Source organism: Ptychodera flava, chromosome 21, assembly GCF_041260155.1.
Source record: "Ptychodera flava strain L36383 chromosome 21, AS_Pfla_20210202, whole genome shotgun sequence".
Classification (NCBI taxonomy): domain Eukaryota; kingdom Metazoa; phylum Hemichordata; class Enteropneusta; family Ptychoderidae; genus Ptychodera; species Ptychodera flava.
Window position 1 is genome coordinate 16,111,178 of NC_091948.1, and position 12,120 is coordinate 16,123,297.

Below are 12,120 nucleotides of genomic sequence, written 5' to 3' on the forward strand. Positions count from 1 at the left end.
GAATAAGACAAAGCGTAAAGCGCAATCGACTCACCAAGTTACACCCAAACATTCACGTTATACATTCTCAGGGAAATAACACTTAACCACAGAAGGCAGTGAGCTACTTTTAAACAGACAATCAAGACAAAATCCCTCTTTTTGCGAAAAGTAAGCATTTCGATTAGCCTTGCCTATTAAAGGGGTCAAAGTGGCTCAGGCTTTGGGAATCAATCTTGTATAATATGAAAAATTCTTCACAAATATCAGATATAAACTTAAATCCATTCTGCATGTGTTAAAGGAGGGGATGAAATAAACCGGTCACTGTCAGCAGTGACCTGATTCTGGCGTCTACGACCAGAATGAATATGTTAATGAGCTGGCGGAAGCCATCATAAAATTCCATACCTCTGTGTACGGTTATAGAGCGGCTTTTCTTTATAAACTTTCCAATCGTGCCATGGTCGATTAGGCATTATTTGTGATAATTTTTCCTATATTACGGTGAGAGTTACTACACAGTGTAAAGCGCTCTTTATATACACTGTGTAGTAACTCTCGCCGTAGACTGAACCTGGGCAATGGTGTCACTTGTATATTTTGGCATACATTGTGAAACTATATAAGGGTTTCCAGAGGGTTGTTCACATAAGCAAATTAAAGTGTGTAAAATATGATTTTATTAATAATAATCGTAATTTATTAATATCATAATTATCACAATTATGGGGTTTCCGGACGGTATTTACACAAAGTAGACGACATTGTTTGTAAAAAAAGTTTTAATTTTCTGTAACATTTATATTAATGATTTATTAATATCCATAATCATCTTTTATGATAATAATAGGAAAATCATCACAAACAATGCCTAATCGACCTGTTATCGCGCATGATGCGTTCCTGATTTGATCTTCACAAGTTACATCTTGACAAGAAAATCACCACAATAGCGATCTAGCGAATTCGTACCTTTCACGAGTCACTTAGAACTACTGCTATTCATGAGTGAGATAACGACACTCAACCATATACACATATCGAGCATATATGCACACACACACACACACACACACACACACATATACATACACTCACACACATACATACACAGACAGACAGACTTACGTTTGTCGCTGTCTTCAGTGCTGATTCCATCTGCTCTGTACATAGTTGAAGTTTTTCTTGGGTGGTGTCGAGCTCAGAGTTCAGGTTCTTTATTTGCTTCGTGAGGTCCTTATTTTCTTCGTCGGCCTGCAAAATACAAAATAACGATACGATGTGAGTTACCGTGATGACCAATATTGTTGAAATTCAACGTAAAACTGTTGCTTGAAGTCAGCAGCCATTATTGATACCGAGTAACGAGAAATGGTTTTTCAGTATGCCTTTAGTAATCTATAAACTCACTCTTTCAGTTTTTAAGAGTGGCAATTATAATCTCTGTTTCTCTCTAAACGTGACGTTTGCGTCTTTTGTTCCATGCGAATTTGTAGTATTTGATCTATATCGTTTTGCTTTTAGTTTTCGCGTTCCGTGGCGTTCGCACGTGATGTCCTCATCTATTCGAGCTCAGAGTACCGGTACGGTATAAAGTCAACTCAACATGGCTTAACATTCTAAGTCACAACAACTGACAGACGCGACGTCGATCATGTATGTAAAGTTCAGCTATTACACATGGGGGTTCTTTAATTCAGGTTTTTGCTGCGTGGTCTTAAGTTTTTATAAACGGTTCAAAAGTATAAATAGGATAACAACTACCTGGCTTAATCATGTTAATAGTCCAATTGCAATCGAGTCTATTTGCTGCAAACATTCGATGCTATCGTTTTCAAGGCTTGGGAGGGTATCTATTGCAATTAAAGCCATTGTAATATGCACCCGTGTTGCTTTACAATGATTGAATCTAATGACTAAAATATGTTGTAACATGTCGGCGGAATTCCAATCCATCTTCCGATGACCTTAAAATTTAATGACCCGAAAACGTCATCAAAAAGCGAACCGCTGCAAGTATCATGTGATTAAAGTATTATTTGCACTTCGGGGTCAAACCGTGACAGCTTTGACATCTTAATATTTCTACTTCAAGAATAATAAATAGCCCATCTGCGAGACCACCAGCAAATTTCAAAAAATTCATCACTTCAATTTTCCAATCACAAAACAATCCATTAAACTTAAATTTGGATAATTGACCTGTTGAGTTCAGATTTATGAATGACCTTTCGTCTGACCCTAAGTATCACTGTCAGTTTTGCGGTGCCATATTCCTTGGAAGGAAATTATCTTTCCATTGTGACTTTTTCTTTTTACTCAACGATAGGCAAGAGTTAATAACTTTCTAAAGAAATAAAACACATATCAAGAACGTCTTCTTTTCAAGGCGTGGCCAACTTTTATAACATCGTCTAGAACACCTCCTTCGTTTTGTTGTGGTAGGCTCCAAATCCTAATACCAACACAACGGAGATGTTCTAGACAAATTCTAACGAAACTTGGCATTTTAATTAAACTAAGTCTTGCATTGCCACTGTTGTCGTGAGGGGAGTTTTCTCGGTGCCTCTGTAGCGCATTTTTCAAGACTACAAAAATGGTACAATCAACGACGTCTCTGGTTCGACGTTTATATTTGGCCACCCGTTGCTACACCATATGTTTGAGATGTAAAAGTCCATCCCAAGACGCCATCTTGGACCTTCAACTTTTGAAATATGCGAAGAATTGATATCTCATTACCATAAAGTTTTCTTTGGTAAAAAAATGTGGCCCTTGAGATTTGTGCAAAATAGCATTTGTCTCTGTAATAATTTACAATCCATTGATATATTCCAGAAAATCTTTCACATTCTCCAAAAAGTAAAACTTATCGAAATGGTTTATGCACGTGACTTCATTTGTAATTACGGCCAGCTCTTAAACGTGCATTTTTTTCGCAGATAAAACCTACAAGTAACTTTTCCAGCAAACAGTGTAAATTAACTCATCTGAATTCCCACATATCTTAAAAAATTATGAAAGTGAACGCTGCCGTTGTAGGAGTTAAGCGAAAACTTCGCAGCGTATTCGGACGGATGTCAGACATGTAAGAAGTTACAACGGTTGGACTACATTACCAGACTAAAACGAGAGGGTAAGAATTTCTCCAATAAGTACATTTCTACACGTTTTAAGAAACTGAAAGCATACGTATGACAGATCAAAAGTTGAATGATCAAATACTTTTGGATTTCGCCGTTAACTATATTTTCTCCGCGATTTTAAAGACAAGTATGTAAGGAATTCTGAATAACTTCTGGAATTTTCTAACTCCAACTTACAACTTCCAGCTTGTCCAAGGCTGCTTTCTTTTCAACATCGGCTTGGTCTTTCATATCCAAAGCCTGTTCCTTCTCCACCCTCAAGGTGTGCATCTTCTTCTTGATGATTTCCATGGTGATCTGTGAGTGCTAAAACCTGCCACAAAAAGAAGGAGATAATCAAAGATGGCGAAGCGAGTCGTCACTTGGAATGTCGAAGTGATGGGAGAGAGCAGGAAAGTGCTGTCTGACAAATTGGTGCCTACGATGGTAGTGGGTTCTTCTCGGTCAACTATTTGATGAGCAAGAGGGGTCCGGTCACATGGACCAGGCAGCGACCAATCGGATGTCCTGTTTGCGGTGTAACTTATCCATCTTCGCGATGACGTCATGGTGATAGCGAGGGTCTGGTTACCATCACGACGCGCCGATTCGCCACGGTCAGCAACATAGCCATCCTTATTTGGAGAGTACCTCGTAACGAAAGTCATATCGAGCTGCGATAGAGGCCCACACCGAAAATGAAGGTTGCAGACCTCATAAAGTTTATCTCAACCATCCCTGGTTAACTTTTAAGCATGTTAGTTCATTGCCATTGCAAAGAACAAATTGGTATTCCAATTTCATCGAATTCAAACTATGCGAAAATTGCTCTTGGTTTCTTCATCGCCGGTTTGTGTCTTCAAACACGTAAAATCAAATCTCCTGTACGCACCCATGGTTAGGGCAGAGTACGATAAATAGCTCCACGCGTCAAACTATGGCATATTTTTTATTAGACTAAATAATACCCTCAGTGTAACCTCAGATTTATAAAGAAAACTATCGCAAACTATTAAAAACATCATAAACAAAACACTCGACATATCTATGTGTTTGTCGTTCTTTACTTGGAGTGTTTTGAACGGGGAAAAATACCCGCCCAGGAAATCAGTGTAAGTCTTCTAAGAGTTGGGCTGACAGTCTCTTGTCATGATCATGTTTAATGAGTCAGACGGCCAATATGACGTCATCGTCCGGTTGTCTGACCTCTCACAGGAGTCATTTCCTAATTGCGATCCCAAATATCTACTCAAACAAATTGAACACTGGGAGCTCTTGTGTTGGAGAACGAGTATGACAGAGAGCTCCAGACATGTGGACATCTGGATGCAGTCTTTTCCTGACATGTTACTTTCGTGCAGAGTTTCTCACGGTTCACAGTGAGTGCTAGTAGAAGCTATTTCTCAATTATCTAGCACTAGTAGCACCAGATACGTATACGTTGCACGTAGCTTATATTGGACCAGCATGGTTAGTGCGGTCTGGCCGATCTTTCTGGTCTGTGGTATCTATTGGAAGTCAAAGTGCGAGAAGTTCAAAAGGTTCACCAATCTCTGATAACAAATTAGTCTGCATTTGCTATTGATAAGCTTAGCTTTCTTTCAAATGACGGAGTCCACATGAAATTTTGCGTGTTCCGATCGATAACCCCTATTTGCCGTACATAAAATCCACTGGTACTACGAATGCCATATTATCAATTTTCCTCATCCATGGTCCCTCCACAAAGGATTGGCCATGCCACACGCAAATGACGTAACTTTTATCCCACTTCTCTGAGACATGTGCATTTATTTTTGTTGCATCCAAGGATCTTATATGTTTCTGAGATATTGTTAAATAAATCAGCGTGCAACTTATTCAGAAGACCTTAATCTGTCTAAAATGATTTTTTTTCATCAACATAATGCAAAACTATTCATAATAGGACGATCTGTTACAGATTACCAAACGCCAATTCGATATTTCATATTAGCAAAATTGCAGAACCAAGAGGCAGTACAGTCGGATCATTCCCTGGGGTTTCTCGCCGATAGGTCAGTCGTTATGCCGTTTGCACATGCATTCAACAGCTGTTTGAATAAACTTAGCCTGATTTTGCAGATCCATTCAATCTTCCAAAAATTAATCCTTTTAAACAATGGCAGCTGTCGTATTATTCTAAAGTCCCTTTGTTCTGGGCCAGGAAACAGTCCGCGGAAACCTCTGGTTAAACTGCGCATTTACATCTTAAATAATATATGGCAGATACCGCGTCTGCACTCCGCAAGTCTGGTGGTTTCATTATAAACATGGCGTTATAGCAGCTGATGTCAAGGCAAATTATAATAATATTTTTCCCAATGGCCTACCGATGTCAGAGAAGACAGAAACGTGTCTATATTTTCTGCTTTTATATCTTTTAACGTATTCCTTCTACACAAGTCTATACCCTTGACCGGCGGTATTATCAAAGATGTGACAATTCTGTAGTGTTGGCATCTTCGTTTCTACCCGAATGACATTTCATGGCCTTGTTTTCCTGAAGCACTTGTGCAGACTTGGCTCTGCACTCAGGGTTCATGTTGGTTGACATTCTTTGGATACCGAGGCGACAATCATAAAGAACCAGCATATGGACCCAGGGAAGCGTGCTATACGCCCGTCTTGTTTCCCGACATCTACCAAAATTGAAATTACATAGAAAACAAGTTACGTGTTTTATTTCTTTCCTTTCAGAACACAAACATTCCTTCGCGTGCAAAAGGTACATGATGGGATACGGAATTACGTCATCCAATTATCCGACAGTGCATGTGAATAATCCATCGACAATTTCAATTTTTCTGAATGTTAACTTTAGGTACCATCATAAAAATTAATCTGACCACTTTCAGCCTCTTTTGCCAGAGTTTATGTACATTTAGGCAATTAACTTTGTTGATGTGAAACTTTGAACTGAAAAGTTAATGAATTTCTTAGGGTCGTGACTCCACATGTTGGTATAATTTTAACATATATTATTTGCCAGCATCGACTTTTTTAGTGATTAGGTCAAGGTAGCCACTTCAAGGGTACCTCGGTTTAGGATCCAGAGGATCTCTCTGGCGTATCAGGACCGAAATGCCCGAGATATCCAAACTTAGTACACCTTGATACAGTGTGAGGGAAACTCCATCAGTCCGACTCGACGACTGTCTTTAACAAATTAATAGAGAACATGCACAGGTCTTGCCTTTGACTTAAAAACTGAAAAAGAGAGTTTATAGATTACTAAAGGCGTACTCAAAAACCATTTCTCGTTACTTGCTATCAAGAATGGTTGCTGACTGTAAGCAACAGCTTTACATGGAATTTCAACAATTGGTTATCACTGTAACTCACATCTTATATAATTATTTTGTATTTTGCAGGCCGCCGAAGAAAATAAGGAACTCACGAAGCAAATAAAGAACCTTAACTCTCAGCTCGACACCACCCAAGAAAAACTTCAATTATATACTGAGCAGATGGAATCAGCACTGAAGACAACGACAAATATAATACTCAATACAGATCATTCCTCGTAGCTACTTTGAGGTTCCATAAATCAAAGAATTTGCTAACTTGGTCACTTTTTCAAAGGAACTGAGTCGCTATGTTTTCTGCTGATACTCGTTCAAACTTTTACAATTCCTTTTTGTATACTACAACTTTTTGGGTTCGTTTTAGGTTTTCACTGGTTAGGTTTTTTTAAAATCGAAAAATTATTTTTTCCTCACATAGAGTTAACGTTTATGGATGGCGGCTAGTTTGAATTCCAAATATCGATAAATATTGAGCTATTTGTTTCTCCAGTACCAAACTTTGCACGGTGACCTTTGACTTTAATTTTTGATTTCGCAGGGGCCGGGGAAAGTTTGAGCAGAAGTTTAAGTCTTTTAATGTCGAGGCGCGAACTATATATATTATATTCTGCTTGAATTGTTTCATCATATCGTACTTCCCCTTGTTTGATGGTTATTTTAAAACGTGTTGCTGGGCATAAAATGTTAGTAAGGTCATTTTATGCTCTTATTACAATGGTAACAGCATCCTGTATCAAAAGTCTCGATCGCGTGAATGTGCAAATATGAATTCTTGTTCCTTTGTGATATCGTGACATTTTTATAACTTTAACGCTGGCTTTCTCACTTCCCCTTCCGCGCTGTTGGCTCACACTGTCGACCAAACAATAGGCAGTACTGTTTATGGCCTCATATTTACAGTTTGGCGTTTTATTTGTCACTTACACTGAACACGATAGTTCCCCATCTATCTATAGACGGTATTCCTTCCTCTGTAGCTTTAAAGGGAGGGGGTCGTCGGAACTGCGCGTGTGCGACTTTCTTGTTTATAAACAATGTATTTCGTGCACGATATCTAAATGCATCATGTCAACATTGCTGTAACATTTAAATTTTACGATGTAGGCCTACATAATGACAAACATGTTATCAATCGCCGATGTACCTTGTATACATTGGTCGAATGGGTCCCATACGACCTCCGGGTGCAGTTCTGACGACACACTCCCTTGAAACGGAAGTCCTTCACACCTACTGTACTAATTCTTCATCTAGAAATATGAAAATATTCGTTCAACAAGAGAGTAGATCAAGTTTTGAGTTCATTAGTTAGTCAACCTTTTCTTATATGAAGTGGATCATTTGATAGCCTAGAATGGGTAAGAACATTTTTAGAACAAAATATTCAAAATTTCAAAGTTGAAATCTTTATCCCAGAAACATTCTGCCGTAGTTGGCCGGCATGAAAATTCTCAAACGAAACATAAAGACAAAATAATACTGCATCAACAAGTACATCCCATTGCATCTGATGTTATATTTTGACGCTCATCTAATCTCAGTTCCCAGTGTTAGTGCGTCCTCTGTTATGGTTATTATTATTACACCATAATATAGTGTCATATCGTGGGCGCCCTGCTTGGAGGCTCTATCGACATAAATTAAAGTTTGTGCGGTTCGAACTTGTCTTGAGGTTATCGTCTCTAGCTATGGTGCATTTTGTGTGCATATTGAACAGCCATATCATGGTCAAATCTTTAAAATACTTGTATACATGTCAAGGCCAGCAATACAGACAAAATATCTGAAATCACAGTCGCTGTTTTCTAAAATTCTGCTCTGCGCCTAGGCGCACCATAGACGTATTTAGATACCAAACGTCTATGGTGCGCCTATAGGCGCAGAGCAGAATTTTAGAAGACAGGCGACTGTGCTGAATTAAGATGACGGCTGTCTCTTATAATGACGACATGAACATCCGGGTACCAATCTATACGAATTTGGGTAATGGCAATTCCATGCAGATACACCCGTCATCATGTAGGCTTAACCAATCCTACTATTCCATTGAGGTAGTTGCAGCGCAAGTTGCTACATGGGTTAAAACATTTCAAAAATGTCTGACCACGCATTCCTTGTCTTGCCGTATATGTCAAATAAGACAATTCCGAATTCTTCCGGTGCAGACATTACCTACAATAGCAAATACTTCATACACCGACAATAAAAATGTCTGTTGTAATTCTCAGCTCAAAACTCGTGAAACACACCGAATTACTCGAGAAATTGTTGGAGAAATACTTTGAAATATGATTATAAATGCCGTATGAATTTTTTTAAAATCCACTGTGCAGCAAGGTATCGCACTGTGCAGCAAGGCATCAGCCATGGCGAAAGAGTGACTTAAAAAGAAACAACACCTCGGCCAATCCAGATATGACAAGTTAGACAAGCATCCGATGAATTCCGTTGATGGCTTCACCAGATATCACTAACACTAACAGTCTGAAATAGCCTTCGATGTTGATGACCGCATTTGAAGCAAGTGCAGCGTACTGTTTTTGAGTGACTTGCTCAGGGTACAATCAAAGAACAAAAAATGTCACAGGAATATTTGAAGAAAATAAAAGAACAGTAAATATTATACGCTCAAAGAAATCTTAAAATTGTAAAATGGTGTATGCCGATTTAAGGTCACTAAACTTTACTGGTGTGTTGCCATTTTTATCAACGATTATATTAGCCGATCATTTTAATAATGTTGGTAATACTAGTACAATATTTATTGTCCCTGTATTGCCATTGCCCTTAAAATATTCCTCATTGAGCTCAAGGGTCTGTAGGCTCCTTAAGACGGTCATTTTGATGATGTTGCAATACAGCATTTATTGTCCCTGAATCGTCGTTTCCCTTAAAATATTTCTCAATGAACTCTGGGGACCGTGGTCACTTTGTTGTACGTGACTCGTGAAAGGATTAGAACATTTGCAGACACAGATTCTATTAAAGCAGTAGCAGCGATTGGACAAACGGTCCGTTGAGGTTCAGAGCAAGGAAGTCGCAGCCAGGTTTTCAAGAAAATGCATTATGATAATCTTTAAAAAAACAATATAAAATACATAGTCTGTTAATATGAGGTATAATCTTGTCTGAAACATTAAAAGGTTTTAACAGGGTTTGGTAATGTTCTCAATGACAAAAAATAGTACATCCTATAAATCAAAACTCTCGATAATTTTTTTTTCAATTGAATGTGACATGTCTTCAGCTGAGAATATATTGAAATTTCCTCATGGAATCAATTATTTTATTATCCAGTAATTTCTGTAACTGCGCGTTGTAGTTGGTCCATCAGATCACGTAATATTCTACATGCACTGAGTAAACGTACAAATATGTGTAACTTGAATTTTTAAACACTATTTCACAAGGGGCGGACAATATGTTGTTAAACCGAAAATTTAGTATTTTAACAATTTTTCAGAAGCAGACCAAGAACTTATGAAGATGTGTCGAAATATTTTGGTTCGGCCAGGGAGTCTAGAATGGTTTTTTGGGCCGTTTTCCTGCCATGTTTGTTAAATCGGATGTGTTGTATGTTGCTGCATGCCGGTCTATAGCGTTATGCGAAGCATTCCATGACGTTTGCTGAAAGTGTGACCATAGAGAGTAAAAGAGAACTGTGAATTTATCGGCATACGCCGCCTTCCCTCGCACGGTAAGTGTAAGACATCAGGGAGGTAGACTTTCTATTACATGAACATGACGATTTTCTTTGAAAGACATAAATGTTGTCGGAGGACCAAACCTCCCAGGGTGAGAACTGATGAACAAATCATATGCACAGTTCGAATATTTGTGTTCTGTTAATTGTAGAAAATTCTCCACAGTTTCTAGATGCACGTCTATTTTTAACGATATCTCTTCCAAATGTAATATTTCTTCTGCGCTGTATATTTTTAAAACTTTTTTATCCAGTCATTTTAATAGTTCTGCTTTTTGATTTGTGTATTTTAAAATTTCATGTGACGTTATTTTTTGTGGTTGTCTTGTATATTTTCTTGTGATTCTGTTATATTTTGATTTCGCAGATGTGTTCTCAAACTATATTTGAAAGAAGTGTGTCCGAACTCTGCATGTTAAAATAAAATGTTGATTTACAGCAATGGGAGTTGATATCGTGTTGCTTTTTGTTATGGACGATTTGCTTCATTTCAAGAGCATATTCAAATGCATATTTCCATCTCAAGACTCCAGTGTCGCCGATGTAAATATTGGAAGGGCTTGTCGATCTCGTCAATTCGTTAATTTCCAGTGTGACTATCGTAATCTCAAATTAACATATTCTTGGGCTGTCATGTGGCATGTCGCTCTCCACAGCATTGGTTTTAACTAATCTAAGATATATGGAAACAGGAAAGGTTATTGGTGTCCTAATTCCCGTGTTCATTAAAATTTAATTAACTTATTAGTCAGTTATAGATGGGCTAAGATGTAAAACGAAGTCTATGACCATGTCTTTCAATATCATGTATGCAACAGTAAGTGATATGATATAATGGTTTCAGAAAAAAACCCTGATTTGGAGCGACTTTCTTTGTTATTGCAAAAGTCCTTCCATCACCCAGGTCAATATGACCACGCAGGTAATAGATGTCCTTCTATTACCTCCATAATGTGACAATGCGGTTCAACCTCTCGCGAGATCAGGACGTGTGTTTAGGTCTAAAAACTGAGTTTTAAAGAGTGCACGTGATCTCTTGAGAATGTTAATACCACTGTTTTAAAGCAAAAAAGTTTATTCGTTATTGTTCAACAAAGACAAACGGTAAATTTTAAGACCTGTAATCTGACTAGTTTCGACGAGACGTGGTAATATACCATTGGTCATTTTTACGCTCCGATCACACAGAATAATAAACAAAAGACAAGTTAGTATTTCAGGATGTTCACGCTTCAACGGCTGGGCATTGCTGAAAAAAGAGTAACACCTATAGGGGATTATGTAATGCGCCACCTGAGGACCCGTATGTAAAGATGTCTTCCATGACTGGATGGTCACAGAAGGACTGTCCTACCCAATATACGGATGGAGAGGAACGAGGCCCTGATGTGACCAAATCCCAGTTTCATTACGTAAACCATTGGCGCATTGATTGCTCATTGAATTCATGGATTGTTAAATCTTCGCCATAGAGGGATCAACGTTTGTTCGAACCACAATGGATAATCGTTGAATGATGAGTCTGTCGATCTCGGCGACTAAATCCCTCGGATTATACAATGCGATGTCTTCACCTGATCTCTCCTCTTGGTTTGTTAGGTGTCAATGTTTATTGAATGACCATTGTCAAGGCAGGGTCTTTCCATGCAGCGCAAACACTGTCACATGACAATGGCTTTCATTGTTACATTTTCACACCTGTATGCGCTGTGTTACTTTCTTCACAGACACACATATCGACCGACGTCATCTTTTAAATATTTTTTTTTTGTAAAAAGACGAGCGAAGTTTCACCTCGATAAACTGCACCTGATTCACTACTTTCTAAAACGGCGTTTTATCATTAACGCCAGAGGATGATTTTCTCCACAGAACGGTTGTAGATCAAAGATTGGTGAAAGTGATAAACCAACTACAGACTTTACCAAAATAGCATGTGACTGCCGGCTACATAATTTCAGATGGGTTTTAATTTGTTGTATTT

At 38.3% G+C, this 12,120-nt stretch overlaps 1 protein-coding gene across 3 annotated transcripts in view; it reads right to left on the reverse strand.

The window, feature by feature from the left end:
• Positions 1-5,324, reverse strand: part of LOC139121545 (tropomyosin-like) — a 38,144-nt gene extending 32,820 nt beyond the window's left edge. The window contains exons 1-2 of one of the 3 annotated variants that reach the window (XM_070686538.1): positions 3,306-5,324; positions 1,111-1,236 (exon numbers count right to left, since the gene is read on the reverse strand). In XM_070686538.1, the coding sequence (XP_070542639.1) occupies positions 1,111-1,236; positions 3,306-3,419 (240 nt within the window). In that variant the 5' untranslated portion in view covers positions 3,420-5,324. The remainder of the gene's footprint in view (positions 1-1,110; positions 1,237-3,305) is intronic. The other 2 variants (XM_070686537.1, XM_070686539.1) reach the window with 2 other exon arrangements.
• Positions 5,325-12,120: the final 6,796 nt, after the last annotated feature.